Source organism: Dermacentor albipictus, chromosome 9 (genome assembly GCF_038994185.2).
Source record: "Dermacentor albipictus isolate Rhodes 1998 colony chromosome 9, USDA_Dalb.pri_finalv2, whole genome shotgun sequence".
In the NCBI taxonomy this organism is placed as follows: Eukaryota; Metazoa; Arthropoda; class Arachnida; order Ixodida; family Ixodidae; genus Dermacentor; species Dermacentor albipictus.
The window spans coordinates 104,875,940-104,893,033 of NC_091829.1; the positions used below are offsets into that span (position 1 = coordinate 104,875,940).

At 46.9% G+C, this 17,094-nt stretch overlaps 1 protein-coding gene across 5 annotated transcripts in view; it reads left to right on the plus strand.

Moving 5' to 3' along the window:
* The window catches only part of LOC135907196 (phospholipid-transporting ATPase ABCA3-like), a 248,818-nt gene that overhangs the window by 103,864 nt on the left and 127,860 nt on the right, over positions 1–17,094 (plus strand). For all 5 annotated transcript variants that reach the window (XM_070525186.1, XM_065438880.1, XM_065438883.1 and 2 more), the window contains 2 exons: positions 13,338–13,529; positions 14,272–14,450. In XM_070525186.1, coding sequence (XP_070381287.1) covers positions 13,338–13,529; positions 14,272–14,450 — 371 coding nt within the window. The remainder of the gene's footprint in view (positions 1–13,337; positions 13,530–14,271; positions 14,451–17,094) is intronic.

Here is a 17,094-nt window from a genome sequence, read left to right on the forward strand (position 1 = left end):
CAGTGCTACCACAAGAGAACGAGCACAGCATCGGAATAGCGGCGGAAGGCACATTGAGAATCAAGTTGTTTCTGTGAATTCATTGACTGATCACTTCATCACTAGAGAAGCTACTCGTTTTCTTCCAATAAATTTTTCATTGTTGCTAACAAAACAATTGAAAACAACTCATAGTTTGAGGATACCACTCAGCTCAACTATTGCCAACTTGTCTGGGGCACAACTACTTTCTCTAACACGCAAAAAATATTCCATATGCAAAAACGGTATCTACGCCACGTATACAATGCTCGTCATAATGCGACCACTGCAGAATTCTTTCACAGGGCACATGTTATAACAGCTCACAAGCTATACCGCTACCGTTTGAGTGCTCGGTTTAAATATGAAGGGAAAAAATATTCATAGCCTCGATGCCTTGGCACATTGAGAAAGAAATGAGAAATGTTACAATACTAGACGTGGAGAAAACTGGAAGGTTGCTGTACCACGCTTGAATTGTGGTATGGAACGTTTGCGTTTTTCTCTGCCATCTCTTTTAAACTATTATCAGTCACTTAATTTTGATTTATTTAGTTGCTCCACTGTTACACTTAGAGACCTGTTTGCTCATTGACTAACCTGATTTCAGCTATTCTGGTGTTTGTATTTATCTAGCTCAAGCCTTTTCCTTTTCTTCTGCATTTATCAAGTTTCCTGATACGCTTATTGCTTGTTTAATCTTTTGTGTTGACTGTGTTTGATTCATCTGGCTCAGGACTTTTTATTTTATTTATTTGCTTTGATCAAGTGTCTCGATTTGTTTGTCGCTGGTGTATGATCTGGCGCTGTCTAGGCGCTGCCTTATATGCGGGTCTGCGGACTCGTCAAGCCGCCAAGTGGCAGCTTTTTTTCCGTAGCCCCTCCATCTGCAGCACCTGATGGAAAATAAAGATTTGATTTGATTTGATTTGATTAAATAGGCGTCGAAATTTCAATCTGCCACGAAGGGGGGGGGGGGGCGGAGGCTGGAACCCTATTCGCAGCCTCTATTTTTTCATTCGTCCCCCACCCCGCGCGTTCTGCTTTGCAAGGGATATACACAGGCGGACAGGCAATGTCTATAAACATCACCTTTATTTGTTTGTAACGTCAAGCAAACAATAAAAAGAATGACCGCATGATTCTTAAGATTCTAAATAAAGAAAAGAAAAACTGAGAAACACGTAAACTATTGGTAGACATTCATGACGCCCTCAGTCAAAACGAGAGCTAACACCGGGCAAGACGAACATTTCTTCAACAGGCGAATAATTCAAATATTACAAACTCATTACAAACCCTTCGTTTGTAAGAATCACTGGATAATACCAACATTTCCACAATAAGGTAAGAATTCAGAAATTGTAAGGGGATTTTATGTACTTCGTGCCCCCAAAACAATGGGCTGCACATACATTTTCACAATAACCTAAACATATAAAATCATAAACATAATCATAGACAGATCATAAACTCTCTGCCTTAAAAAATTTAAACGAACTACCAAACTCGATACAAAACAAGAACAAGAACGATATTCCAGGGCAGCGGTTGTAATAAGGAAGCGGCAAAATGCAGATCTTATTGGTGGGGATTAGTGAAGGCTAGGGGTTTTGACAGTTGCAAGAAAGCTGGCGAATCAGATGGTGATGGAGTTCAATGTCACTTTGTACAAAGGATACCATACAAATGAGAATGGGTGTCTACGCACAGGTTATCTCTGAATAAACTCATCCCCGATGTCACTGAGATTTATTTTGCAGGTGAGATCTTCGTACCCATGGAGAACTGCTATGTTGTTTGACCACGCTTGCCCCATTGTTGACCTCATGTACGTTTTCACCCGAAAAAAGCATGAAGACAATCTCTGAGATCTGCACGAGTGGGATAGTCAAAGCAATTTTTACAAACTTAGCTACATCGGGCAATAGATCTCGCAGCTGCTAGCAGTCACCGCCCGACAACATCTGTACAACATCCTGAAACGTTTTCAAGGATGTATTGCGCTGCCTTGCTACATCTATGAGCATACTACGGTGAATTTTGAGCCGTTCAGGCTCAAGATCTTGCACGTAGAACTTCAACAGGTCCATTCTGTCAGCAGTACCGCTTGAAAACTGCTCAGTTTGCGTCATGTTTTGCTACATTACTGGAGGATGCCTTTTGTGCAGCGAGCAATCTACTGTGTCCAATACTGTCTAGAACCGCTGGTGGTGCTAGCTCTCGGCCGCAGGAAATACGTGAAGTACAGATCCGTTGTCATACCGTCGTAAAGTCTTTATTTGCCTTGGCACCGCAGCTTTCTCTCTTCAACATTCAGTTCGAGTTCACGCACCTCTGGGTGTGTTTAGTTCCAAAATCGGCAAAATCATTCCTTCCTAATTCCACTAAGGCTCTCCTCGAGGCCCTGAAAATTTTTTCTGCCTGATCAAGTCTCAGTACTACAGTCTGCAACCCAGAACTTTCAGTTTCTAATATCGAAAACAAGAGAGTCAGGCGCTTGAGGATGAAGAATGTGTCAAGTTCTGACAGTGCTTTCTTCAACAAGTTCAACAGTGCGCTGGTTTTTCTTCTAATGCTAGGTCCTGAAGAAACGAGATCAGGTGGCTACAGTTTTTAACAATGGACATTAGACAAGTGACCCTTAGCGCTGACCTTATGAGACAAAACTTGGGCAAATTTAGGCTCTCATCTTTCTGAAATGTCTTGAACATATCTAGGCGATTTTACGAGCGCATAACAAAGTTTAATGTTTCTGATATCATGCAAAAAAAATACCCACACATTTATATTTCTGACTCATTTCTTGCAACAGCAGGTTAAGTATGTGCGCAAGGCAGTGTACGTACAGTGCTCGCGGCTCCACTTGTGTAAAAGGTATGAGGGCGTGCAGCCTACCGTGCTGTCCTCTCATATTTTGCAGCCCCATCACAGCACTGCCCACGGCAATTGTCAATGGTAAGATTAAAACGGCAGAGGACACCTTTTGAAAGGGCAAAAAAGACTACCCACTCTGGTGTAAGCAGCGCTATTGAATGCTCAGAACCGCTCCCATGTTTCGAAGTTCTTTTGGACAATACGAAAGCAGATCAACGCTTGATCATTGGCAGATATGTCCGCTGTCTCATCCATGATCACGACATAGTGCCTCGATCCATGAACGTAACCTCACAAGTGAGTGACCGAAGGACATCAAGAACCAAAATTTCTAATATTTCATTAAAAATTTCGTGCGAGTGCGTTTTGTACTCTGTTCGAAAAAGCCATGATTGCAGCTCCGGAATGTTATTGACGCGAAGTTTCAGAAGCTCTCTTAGATTACTTTCTGGGTCATCATGACCACGTACTGTCAATCTCTGGCATGCCAAGTACTGCAATATTGTAGCTATAAAAATAATAAAGTATTAATAATAAATTATAGTTGATATCAGTGCTTCCCTTGCGTCTTCCATTTCTTTACGCTTCACATTTACCCAAGCAGTTTCTACATCAAGTCCCCTTTGCTCGACTGCGGTTTCGCTCATGGCGGCATGGTGCAGATTTGAGGCCTTATGACTTTTGAATCTTATAACAGCTTTCTTCTAGTTAGAAAACGAACTTGCACAAATGTCAAGAAAGAGCCGCTATCCCTGAAACTATTTGGAAGAAAGTATGGAGAACCCACGCGCTGCGGGAATCAATCTAAGCGAAGCTTTCTGTGCTGGTTGCTTTGACTGACGACAATTGACGGTGATGTTGACGGTGAAAGCTTAACTTCGTCAACGCTTAATTTAACACGAGAGTGGTGAGTTGATGGTAAACATTAGTTTGCATGCACCACTGCTGTTTGTCTGCGTAGTACGATGAGCACACTGGGGCTAGTGCTTTGTTGAGGCGTTGTTGTGCATCCTACTTCGTAACTTCTGAGAGTGTTGAACATATACATCGCTTCACACGGCATATTGCGTCGTAGCCGAAGTATTAAGCTTTCATTGAATTATGGGACTGTACTTGCCAAAACTACGGTCGGTTGATGACGTCGTCCCTGTTGTGCTTCAAGGTTAGAGACTGAATACTCATCAACAATTCTCACGCATGTGGAGGCATTGGTTACAGTGGCAGATGTCGAGCCTGTGCCGCTAAGGCGAACCTTGGTAGGCTCAGAACAAGATGTCGAAGGTGCCATGCCAGGTGGACTGCGTGTCCTTTCGTCATCCTCTTTGGACGTTGTTCTTCCTTATAAGATATGTGTCCAGTGCGTTCACGTTTTCCTGAAATACAATGCCTGCAAGTTAAGACCACCAAAGAAGGGAGTGCTCAAAAGCGTGTTCGGTTTTAGGAGAAAAAACTTGAGGTCAGTCCACTCTCTGAAGTTGCGAGGCTAGCGATGCTGTCATTGTGCTCCCAAATTGGCCCCGACCAATGGTGTAAACCGGGTTGGGCAGCAACGCCAAAGGCTTGACCGAAAGTAAACAGGACTTACCGGAGCACAGTCGAAAGGAGTGCACAAAACTTAGCGCGTTTGTTTGTAATTTGCGACTGCACATAAATCTTAGTTAAGAAGAATAATGTAACTTGGAGCGACTACAGTTTCTTCCTTTGTAGAGTACATGAGGTAGAGAGAGACAAGGAGACGTTATTCCAGCACGGGAGCTCAAACTCAACTGATCTTTTATTTCTTCGGTTCGCAACTGATTAAGCTCCGTGCCGCTAGTGACATCGCCGGACCTCGTCGTTTTTCCTAGGGAGATCGCGTCGATGTTGCTGGCGCTGCAGTTTGCTGAGACCCGGGATGCATTTGGGTGCACAGATAGCTCTGATAGGTTCAGCTCAGCGCCATGTCCAATATATTGAACACTGGCATGCTACGCGGTCTTTTTTCATCCAACGCACATATAACGACGTACCGCATATATTGCGCTCAAACTCGTGTGCAAAAATGTTTTAATAACTGGAAAGGGAAAGTAGTGAATAATGTTCATAAAAAGAGCATTCCTCTGCTGAACAAAAATTTCGCTCTTTTGCTCACTTTCTGTGAGCAGTTTCAAAACACCTTCTGTCCTTTATGATGCAGAAGAAGAGCCGACATTTGGTGCAATAGATCATTGTTTTCATGTCGCAGCTCTGTAGCCTGCAACAGGCAGCGTTGGCAGTGTCTGCCAGCCTTCTGCAGTGGCTAGTGCTTTTTTCTTGGTGTTCTCCTGGAAACAGTCGAGCCTGTTTTGATGGCGGATCCACTCGGCTGCGTTCTCACGCTACGTTTCATCCTGCTTCTTCCCTTGAGCCATGAGGGTCTCAGCAATGGATTGGCAGATGTGCTTATATTTGAGCATTTCTTTCCGCTGTTTTCTTAAGGAGCGCATGTCCAGCAGGTACTGCACCAAGGAGTTGCTGAGGGCAATGCCGAAGAGGTGAAAGATAGCTCTGATTGTCCACTTGTTGACGCATGCTTTTATCCTGTAGTAACTTTTCATTTGGTCCTCCATGTCGACTCCACCCATGTTGACGTTATACAAGCGCACAATATCTGGTCGAGGGACATTGATATGTTTTTTTTCCCTATGACACTACCTGCGACAGGTATCTGCGGGCCCTGGCCACGATTTGAAGAAAGAAAAGTTATAGGCTTAATTCATCAGACACGCGAGGCCACTCCCCCAAAGAAAAAAAAGAGACGCTATTTCGCCCACAAGGCGCTAAGTACCAACAGTACTCGTCTACTGTTCATAACAAGGCCACCGCAGAAGCGCGGCAAAATAGCCGGGTTGAGTCCTAGCGTCCAACGTAATGGGCACGCGAAATCAAAGGAAGCGTGAAAAAAGTAAGCGCGCGAAAAGTTTAATTTCGTATTCTGCGCATTCGCTGTTGTATTAACTTGTATATAAAATCAAAGACATGCCCACAAAGCAGGCAGACATACGAGAAGCAGTACCTAATTCAGCGGTTGCTGCTGTAAAACATCGCGCCGCTGAATGCCGCCAATGTGGAATTGTTTTGGCGGGAATCTGAACGATGTATTTTCATCAATACTGCATAGATGGCGGCAGCAGGTGTCCAATAAATTGGACACCTGCTGGATGAAAGGGTGAAAGCCTTGTCACAGGAGTATTGACTCATTTCTGAATGTCCAATATATTGGACAAATCCCCATAGCGGGGTCTAGGGAGGCTAGAGCGAAGCATGTTCTGCGAACGCTATCAGCACCTCCACAAAAATCAGCGGTTTGAAAGGGCGTGACCATCAATCGGAATGGGAATGCCTGGGGCTGAATTGAGTGATGCGACATTGTGAGTCGCCTCGCAGTAGGCTGGCTTCAGCCGGTCATGTGCGATGGTGTCGTTTTTACCATGAATGTGTACGATGTAGCTGAACTTGCGCCTCTGTAGTACTTGAAATGATCCCAGGTAGTGCGGATGAAGAGCAGGCCGAACAGGTTCATAGCGCATGAAGACATTGGTTGCATTTACCAAGTCACATGAAACGTAAGTGGTGCGTACTGAAACGGGACGCGGCTGACAGGGTTTTAGATGTCCGAGGAAGTCGCGAAGAAAGTACACATACATATTCGTAAGCAGAGAGAGCAGCCGAAGGTGGTCGCGGTGAAAAGAAGTTCTTGGGCAGGCGGAGCGGAGTACTGTAGACAAGCTCCGCGCTCGAGCACCGGATGTCCGATTTCAAGGTGCACCGGATACCCAGAAGAAGCAGTGGTAGACGTTGAACCTATTGCGACGGCGTGCCAGGAGCAGTGAGCGCTGACTTGAGGTGCCGAGGAAAGCGTTCCACGAGGCCATTGCTTTGGGGATGGTAAGCGGCCATGTGCAGACCATTCGTGCCAAGCAAGCGTAGGAGCAAGGGTACTCGGATTGCTGTCCTCCGTCAGTAACAATTTTTGTATGGCATTCGAAGCGGGCAACTCATGTTGTGACAAAAGTTGCCGCTACTGTTCCAGCAGAGCTGTCTTGAAGTGGGGGGGTGGGGGGGGGGCTTGCTTCTGGCCAATGGGTAAACCTGTATATAGAAGTGAGAACGTAGCGAAATGCGTTACGCGGTGGTAGTGGTCGAACAATGTTAACGTGGACAACGTCAAAACGGCGATACGTTTGGACAAACTGGTGTGCTGAGGAACAGGACACCTATGAATTTTTGCACGTTGGCAGGGTGCACATTTATGAACCTAGTCGCGTACATCCGCGTTCATCCGAGGCCATACCTAGTGCATTGAGATAAGGCGCTGTGTGGTTACAAACACCGGGGTGAGTGGGCTGGTGCAATGTGTCTAAAAGCTGCTTACGGAATGCGGGGGGGGGGGGGACGATTGGTCTCGGCGTGCCTGTAGAAGTGTCGCAGATGAGCGTTGCACCAGCAAACACGACATCATCCAACCTCAGCGCAGTTTCGGATGGGCGCAGTTGAAGGAGCTCAGGATTGTTAACTTGCTGTGCGACGAGTGTCTGTACCTGAAGTGGTGCAGACCATGCGGGTGTTGTTACTGTGTTCACATGGCTCAAGGTGTCAGAAGGTACATTCTGCTCGCCAATGGTGCGTCGGTTGTCGGCGCAGAATTTTGATATTAACAAGATATGGCGCATTTCTCGTGGCGTATGTGTCGACGAGTCTTTGCAAAGCGTGCACGTCAAGGGCTTGTGATTTGTGAAGATGGTAAAGCGTCGGCCCTCTACGATATCGTGAAAGTGACGGATGGCGAGGTAAGTTCGGAGCAACTCCTGACCGAAAGTACTCTAGCGAGCTTGGGTTGTAGTGAGGTTCTTGGAGAAGAAGACTAGGAGTTGCCATGAAATATCGATCTGCCGCTGGAGAACCGCTCCCACTGCTGTGCTGTACTCGTCGGCCATGAAGGCCAATGACGCAGTAGGGCTAGCATGCACAAGAAGAGTGTCGTTAGCGAGGGCGCCCTTGATTTTCATGAAGGCGTCTTCAGCGATGGCGTCCCAATGTAGCGAGGACGCCTTGTTCTTGATGGCAAGGAGGTGATCAAGAGGCGCCAGCTTGGCAGCACAGTTCCTGATAAATCGGCGGTAAACATTACCCACGCTGAAGAACTGCCACAGCTTCGTGATCATTGTGAGCTTGGAGAAACTCTCTACTGCTTCAATTTTTTATAAAATTGAGCGAATGGCACTAGCGTCGAGGTGGCGTCTGGGAAGCTCTAACTTGTCTACATCAAACTCGCTTTTAAAGACGTTGATGACGATGCCATGTTCAGATAGTCGTTGGAGTAAAGGACGCAGATGTAAATGCTCTTCGACGGATTTGCTCTCTACCAAGCAGTCGTCGACATAGGTGAAGACGAAGGGTCGCCCACGCGTTACCCTGTCAAAATAAAAACGTTTTATAGACTGGGCGGCATTCCTGAAACCAAAATATTATTGCAGAAACTCGAAGAGTCCGAATGACGGCATAATGGCCTTCTTAAGTATGTCTTGCTCAGCAACAGGAATTTGGTGGTGGGCGCAGACAATGTCAATTTTTAAAATCATGTTGGTGCCTTGCAGAGTGACGGCGAAATTTTGTATGTTCGACAGAATGCACCAATCCTGAATAAAGCGACTTTGTGGAAGCTTGGCCTTGTTGTTGGGAAACTGCTTCTCTCTTTCCAGTCAGCCCACTCGAAATTTCTGAAAAGGGGAATCGTTAATGTGTGTCTCCTCAGTGCCCTGAGAAGGTCTTGTGCGCATTCTATGCAAAAAAGTTTTGATGTTCAGGTTGCCCGCTGGTTTTTTGTCGGATACATGAAGGCCTTCGTATCCACTGTCTCGGAATAGCTTTCTAAACAAATTCTTGGATAGTAACGTGAAGTGACACAGACAGACACTAGAAGCAGACAGGACGCGCGCTTCTTGTCTCTCCCTATGTCACTTGGTGCTACAATTCAGGAATATGTTACCGTACCAACTCGCCGAACTTTCTATCCTCTTGCTTTTTAATGAAATCAAACAGGGCGAAGCTGATCGAGCACCACGTAGGCCAGTGGAAGTGAAAAAAGCTTGCAGTACTTCCGTATATACATGATGAGTCGCACAAGCTGAACAGGGTAAGGTAACGCGATTGTGTTGCGGTGTTTTTTCTGCTCCAGAAAAAACTAGCGAAGCTTTGCAAGTTTGCTTCACAAGACAGGCATGGCCGTTCTAATGTGAAACACAGGAAGGGTTTAGTGCCTTTTATCAATGGCGTAGTGTATATGATTCGTCTCTCTTGTGGAAAAAATGTACATGGGACAGACAGAAGGCGCCTAAATGAACGTCTTAGGGAGCACCACAACAGTGTGTACAACTTGGTACAGGACCATTTGGGTAGCCATTGCCGCGACCACAGGTGTAAGCCCTACTTTCAAAAAAAGTAATGTGGTTGTTAAACGTAGTTCACATCTGACACGTGAAATAATGGAGGCAGACTAATTGGAAAGTTTGATAGCTCGTGCCTCAGTCCTCCTTCAATAGCATTTTGATCTCGGGAAATGGCGTATCTTGGCAGGGTATCAACGGCAAGCATTCCGTGTTATCTGTAGGTACCTGACTACTATTATCAGCAGTGCAAATGATGTTCCAGGTTTTTGCCGATCATTCACATATTGCGCATTGTAGCATCCTCTATATTTATTCCTTCATGGCTTCATGAATAAACTGATGTAAGTCAGCGCTGTATGCGTGTTGATCTCTCGTGTCCTTGTCCTTCTTGCACTGTCCTTTTTCCGTTCCGGAATAGTATTAGTATTCAGATATCTGTAATCTCCACAAGGTCTGCAGTCACCCAATTTCTTATGCACCGCGTGGAGTGGAGCTGCCAAAATACCGGCACACGGAAGAATAATGCCTAATTCTTACATTTGCCCCAACTCTCCACGTGCAACTATGAGAATGTCCAGAGAGAGTTGAAGAGATCGGAAGAATGCAGGAAGTCCGGAAGTGAACAGGTGGTGTCGCACATCGTGGCAGACGGATTTTTTTCGGTTGGGCGGTGCGGTGATTTCGGGAAATCCTCATAACAAAGCCGCGAAGGGCCCATTAGAAACCGTATGGGCAGAGAGCACTAAATTTGTGGTTTCTGGCTCAGCAATGTTTCGCACAGAGCGATAGGTTATCGCGTCCAGGAGACATTGTCATTTGGCCTATACAATGAGGCCATTGTCGATGAGTAAATCAGTAGCGATAATTGCAGAACTGATGTCAGCAACGACGAACAACCTTCGGAACGCCACTCGCAGGCCCAGGTTAACTGTGGGCGAGCGTTGTCGAAATACCGGAATGCGAGTGTACTTGAAGGCTTTTAAGTACAGAACGGGAGCAGCTGTGCAACCCGCTAGTGTAGCAGGTAGAATGCTTACCTGTGCAACCGTGTCGATCAAGAAACGTTGCCCAGTGACCTTATGGATGACGTAGAAGAGGCGGCGGGGTGGGGCCGTGACCGCTCGTCGCTGTGAGCGACGAGTGGTTTTCCGACGAAAGGCAAGGGAGAAGGCAGTGACGTGCTTCCGTACCGAAACGGTGGTGATACCAGCAGATGGCTGGCTGATCTGCTGCACTGTAGCGCTGGCACTCACTGGAGGGACCACGTTAGCGAGATGTAAATCGGCGGCTACAAGGGGAACGAGGAATGAATGAAAAATGAATGAAAAACTTTATTTTTCAAAGAAGGTATACCGGCGAAGGTGGAGCTCTCAGTTCAGGGCCCCAGTGGCCTTGGGAACGAGGAGAAACGTTCCTATGAGTGGTCGCAACCAGGAACTAAGCCAGTCTATCGCATAGCTCGGGGACAGGAAATGTTGCCGATGCTGTCTCTAGCCGGTTTGTAGGTGAAGAACGCGCCGTGTGCGACGCTGACGTTGGTATCACAGCTGCAACCCGCGCGAGTGGATTGGCAAATTCCATCACCTTGTCGGCCAGCCAGTGCAGCAAACTCTGACAGATCGTGGGTGAGTCGGTGACCAGCATCATATGGAGTTTGGTGAGCAAGCGCTGAAGGAATAGCTCACGTACGAAGGTGTTGTCCGTGGTGGAAGCGCGTGAGCCGGGAAGGTGAAACGTTCGGCACAGTAACTGGCTTGGGCGTTGATTCCCCAGCTGTTTCAATGAGACTAGCTGTTGTATTTGTGTGCGTTGCGGCGTAACAGGGCAATCCAGTATAGCGACCCTGATTGCATCATAAGACAACGCTGGGAGGGCGACGCTGGAACAAAAGAAGGTCGTCAATCTCGTTGATCACGGCCGCTGGAAGCGCGTCGGCCACAAGGAGGTACTTGCGGGTCTGTGAGGGAATCCGCAAAAGTTCGAAACGGGCCCATGCTTGGATGAACCACGACGTCGGATTCCGATTCCATAATTCTGCCAGGCGGAAGACGTTTGTGATAGTCGCAGCCGTTAAACCGAGATCAGTGGCTTCCTGGCTGGGAGAGTCATGCTGGCGTTCGGTGTCCGTGTTCGACAAGGTCCCGCTTCCTTTTTTTTGTGGCGCGTTTTACAAGGCACAAGTTTTCCGTTGATTCAGATGCCCGCTGTTCCCGACTGTAGAGCACATAAGACAGAGAGAGACAGCGAGACGCTATTCCAGCAGCAGAGCTCAAACTCAAGTGATCTCCAATTTATTCTGTTTCCAGCCATTTGAGCTCCCGCGCCACTCGTCACATTGCCTGATCGCGTCTTCATTCCTAGGGTGATAGCATTGATGTCGCTGGCGCTACACCTAGCAGAAAAATACCACGCTGTCCGTTACCCCCACCCCCTGTTGAAGCTCATGCATTGCCAGTAGACAGGTATTTCACAGTCTTCCACCGCGTTCCACAGTGTAACAGGGTGCCACGTCAAGGCTTGACGGTTTCAGTGACGGTTTGGCGTAGAGTCTACGGAAAAAAGTCACCGGCATGGTGTCGATGATAAGCTGTCCGAGCACTCTTCACACACCAATGAGCCCCCTTGACCTCAACGGCATCGCATCTTTCCTATATGCAAACGCTCTCGCAGCAAATTCGATGGTGCGTGGGTCACCGTCGTCACGCTGCTAATAAGGTACTCAAAGAACAAGGCACTCGAACACACGGCCTTTAGTTGCACAAAAGAATACGAAGAAATAACGCATTCGAATCAGAATTTCGAGTAATTTATTAAATATCTTGAGCATGCAGGCTTTCGCCTACAGACACTTCGGCACATGCTAAAGTGGCTGCCAGTTTTTTATATACGCAGGGATGACGTGTAGACTCTGCCGGACTCAAGTTGAAGGGTAAGTTCACAGTTCATGCTTATAATAAAGGGCTGATTTGGGTGTACGAGAAGGGCATTTCATTTCGCACAGAGACTTGGAAGAGTATACGCTCGGGTTGCTGCCGTTCTCTGTCGGAATCCCTCATGGCGAACTGGATCGAAATCTATACGTGTTTTCCTCCTTCCGTTTTGTTAGTGCTGGAAATTTCTATGTAGCAACAAAAATTTAAGACTGTGCGGTTATTTCAACATTTAGGCCACTGTAGTTCTTGAGTCGATTCGTGCAAAACAGTACAAAAAACGTCACGATGCCGCCTGAACCCATCGCTAATCAGCGGGAAGGGGAGGGAGGGGGGTCAAGCCCTCCAGCCTCCCCGTAGACGGGGCGTATGAACTGAGCGTTAAATCGAATCCATCCATACGTTTCTGGAAAATAAAAGTTGATTGAATTTCATTGGATGGAGTGGGAGCTGAGCAATGAATTACCGATGCTTCAAATAATTCGTTGCCCATGCAGTGTGCCGCAAATGCGGCCCGTTGTTATGTCGAACCGGCGTGGCAGTTGACTGATTCCTTCATTCATTACTTTTTATTCATCTGAGCATTCCTAATGTACTAACAACTTTCGCGACCAATTGCTAAAGGCTAGTGATAGTTTCGAGAAAGAAGTATAATACGGGAAACAATAAAAAACCGCAAAAATATGAAATTGAGTAAAATGAAGAGTTCATTGCTGACACATAAAGTTTGTGAAGTCTGCGATACAGTTTAAATGCACATTCGATAGTTAAAATTTCAATACGAATAGCACCACGTGATTTTTTCTCTAAGCAGTTTTGGGCATGTGAGCACAAATCAAATGATACAGCCTACGTGTGTGTGTTATACAGACCTATGTCTAACGAAATAGTCCCATGTTACAAAGCTGCGTTGAAGAATTGGTATTTGTTTGATGCCATGGTATGAAAATTTTGTTTGTGCCTCTACAGACGTTACTACAGTCCACAGCTTAAATTCGCATTTGGTCCACTTGTAATCGCGGAGTGACTCACATATATTTTTCAGTGTAACCATTGCCTTCGCGCTGAATAGTGTGGTGATTACTTATTCCATTGTTTACAGGTTGGTTGGCGTTAATCGTCGCCATGCTGATATTACTTGTATGTCCTTGGCAGTTGCCAGAAGTAGCGATGTATGTGCCATTACCCAAGTATTTCTCGTACTCAAAGAAGTACAAGCTACTCGCATCTGTTCTGCCGAACTCGGCTCTTTACTCTTTAATGAGGATTATCTGCATCGCCCGGGACTATGAAGGTTTGTATTGCCTCAGTTCTATGCTTTGAAGGTATTGGGAGAAAGCTCCATGCTCTGTTAGGGATAAACCCCTTGCTTGATCAGCTTAGTTTTGTGTTGTCTGCTACGTGAATTTTAGCGATTCCCACTCAGCTTATCTTTTAACTTTACTTTAAAATTACAATTAATAGACCTTATATTTAATAGCCTGCATCCCCAATCCCCTCAGAACGCTTTGGCGATTGATGATAGCTAAAATAAGTAAATGAGAGAATGACGGAGGAATTACTGGCAGCACTTAAAAACAAATGTGTTCCAAACGAACATTCTTCTCCACAAGGTTTCCAAAAAGAAAAATAATTTCTCCGTCGCCACTTATATAGACAAAACCTCCCGAGCTTAATATCCTCCTGAATGCAACTTGTTTTGGCCCATGAATAACAGAGGTTTCCAATGCGGGTTAAATCATCTTTATTATACTATTCGTACTCGATTCTAGAATTCACTATTCGAACTGATTCCATATTCGATCACCCAGGCGGATAACATACAGGACAACTGTAAAGAGAGACAGGATGATATGTCGAATAAAATTTGCTAGTCTGCTCAGGAGAAATGTACAGATAACAGTGTATTTGAACAAAAGAAGAAAAGAAAAAGCCACGCGTAGAAAAGGAATGCGTTAAAGCATAAGCTCATTACCCACGCATATGCCTAGTTTAATGAGGAGCTCAATTTTCTTTCGAAACCTTCGACATTGCAGGGAGTGCATCGTCGTCGCTCATGACCAGGTCAGTGCTCGGCAGAGACAGCATCACGATTGTGGAACACTTGGCGGTCATGGGTATCTGCGACATTCTCATGGCATTCTTGGCATGGTACCTCTCGAAAGTGCTTCCGTGGAGCACCGATAATCGACAAAGTCCAGTATTCTGCCTTCTGGTACGGATCACTAGGTATTTGTACAGATGACGCCAAGAACTCGATGTCACTTGTTCCGAATAACTATGGCGCTTCTCGGAAATTGTGGCAATAATACTTACGCGTCTAAACATTCATTTCTTTTTGTTTCAACAAACTATTCGACACTATCAGGTGACAGAGCGAAGAAGGTTTTCAAATTTTGGGGGGGGAACCTGATGAATAGTAAGCATTAAGGAAAGAATTCTGCCACACTTCTTTCACTTTCCTCATTGCACACGACATTCAATTTCTCTAGAACGCATTTTAAACTGAGTCATCATTTTGTGTGTCTGTACGATCTTCTACTTTCGTCAATGCATCACTCAGCTGCTCCATCCATTCCACTTCCCGATCAAGACTGTGCGGGTTCTTCCTGCGCAAATGACTTATCCTGGCTGGTGCAGGTGCTTTTTTAGTTCGTGTCCGCGTCTAGGGCTCATGTCAAGAGACTGTGTAAACTACATCGCGCGGAGCTTTGGTGGCAAGTATATCTTTTGCAAGACTGGCTTTGGGCTGTTTGACAAATTGCTGGTCGCGAATGGCTTGCTCATAGGAAGTACCGCACATTAATTTGCCTCGCCGCTCAGCTTGAAGAGGATAGGTGGGGTTGCATATTGAATGACTTGTGCCGGGCAGGACCAAAGACCGGGCCCTCAGAAAGAAGAAGTGCCGAGGCACTTGGGAACGTCAGCCTACCTGGATATGTCGACCGCTTGTTAGAGAAAGGCTTTAAGTTCTGTGGAATGTATAGATGTGTGGCCTTTAAGGCTAAGCAGGAAGTCCACGAATGTACCCTACATGAAGGAATGAAGTATTCGGAGGAGTCAGCACGCAAAGGCACTTCTCGCCAAGTGAATGAGGGTATTCGACGTGCGTTGTTTTTTTTTTTTTGAAAGTCGACAAGTTATGCCTTTTGCAGACCCGTGAGGAAGGATGAGTTTCTAGTGGTTGAAAAGGTAGTTTTCAGTTAAAAAGCGCCGCCAATGTTAAAGAGATAATTGGAACCTGTCGCTCGCTAAAGGTATGAATGTAGTGGGAGGATTCAATTTCAAGTGCGCGGGCATGGGAATCGGTGCTTGTGTCAGTGTGCGGTGCGAAAAAGCACGAATGTGCGCGTGACTGCTGCGTGGGTCCCTCGAGATCGGCTCGAGTGACGGGGCTGACAAATTGAGCGAAGCCGGAGAGCAGGAGAAGCTCTGGCCGGGCACTGAGGATCGAGCGGCGGGTCACGTCCCGCCGTCCTCGTTCCTGTCCATGCTGGACCAGGTTTCGTCCCGGCTTACAGCGCTGTCCACGGAAACTACCTTGCGCATGCTGCCTTTGCCAGGCTTCGCTCCGGCCTCTGACGCTTCCGAGATAGACTGTGTTGCGGCGTTCATGCTGACCTGTCGACGCCGGGCTGTGCACCGGCGCCTGTGATGCCGAGATAGGCTGCACTCGGTGTTCATCGCCGTTCTTCACCCGCCGAGCCAGGGTCAGCGACGTGCAGCCGCGCTACGCCCCAGGCAACGCTGTCCCACCACTGTTGGTCGAATCTACTACCATTGGAACTGTGAGTGGTGTGGAATCTAAGCTGTGGTCAGGGAAAATAGCATGGCACCGATGTTTATTGTACTATATATAATTAGTTAGCTTATGTCTGGTCTCACATCTGCTGTCCTTGAATAAATTCGTTCCTCTCTGTCGTGGGTACTTCCTTAGACGGTCTGGCTAACCTACGCCCAAACATTTCTCCCCAAGTTTTCGGGAACCTGCCAGACCAGCTTCACCATCTGGCTGACAGCTAGATGTACGGGAAGAGCCCATGGATCTCGAGAGGCTATACGCGATCGGCAAGGACATCGGCCTATCTGGTGCAGCTCTCCAAGAGTGCGTTGACGCGGTACGTGCAATAGAAAGGGACTTAAGCGCAGAAGCTCGGGACGAGCAGCACGAGGAATTGGAACGGGAGGAAAGACGACTAGAATGCCGAAGAATACGTTCTGCAGCTGAAGCTTCAAGAGCGGACAGACAGTTCGAACGCGGACGATAGTGGTCGAAGAGCAAGCGACGGCGCGGCTGTACCAGCTGCAGTGCATGGATGTAGTCCGCACAAGTTCTTACCACCATAAAATCAGGCACTTGATAATCTCGAGGACCCGCCGTGGTTGCTCAGTGGCTATGGTGTTGGGCTGCTGAGCACGAGGTCGCGGGATCGAATCCCGGCCACGGCGGCCGCATTTCGATGGGGGCGAAATGCGAAAACACCCGTGTGCTTAGATTTAGGGGCACGTTAAAGAACCCCAGGTGGTCGAAATTTCCGGAGTCCTCCACTACGGCGTGCCTCATAATCAGAAAGTGGTTTTGGCACGTAAAACCCCAAATATTATTATTATTATTATTATTATAATCTCGACGCATATTACCAACGTTTTCAGCACGTCGCAGAATCTCAAGAGTGGCCTCGAAGCAAATGGGCCCTTTTGCTCAGTTTGTGCCTGGCAGGAGAAGCTTTGTCTATCATTAGTCGACTTTACTCCGCTTCTGCCTCTGGACATAATGTGCTGAAAGCTACGCTGTTGCTATCGCGCTGTTGGTATCGCGCCGAAGGTTACCGCGAGAAATATTGCAAAGCGAGACCAGA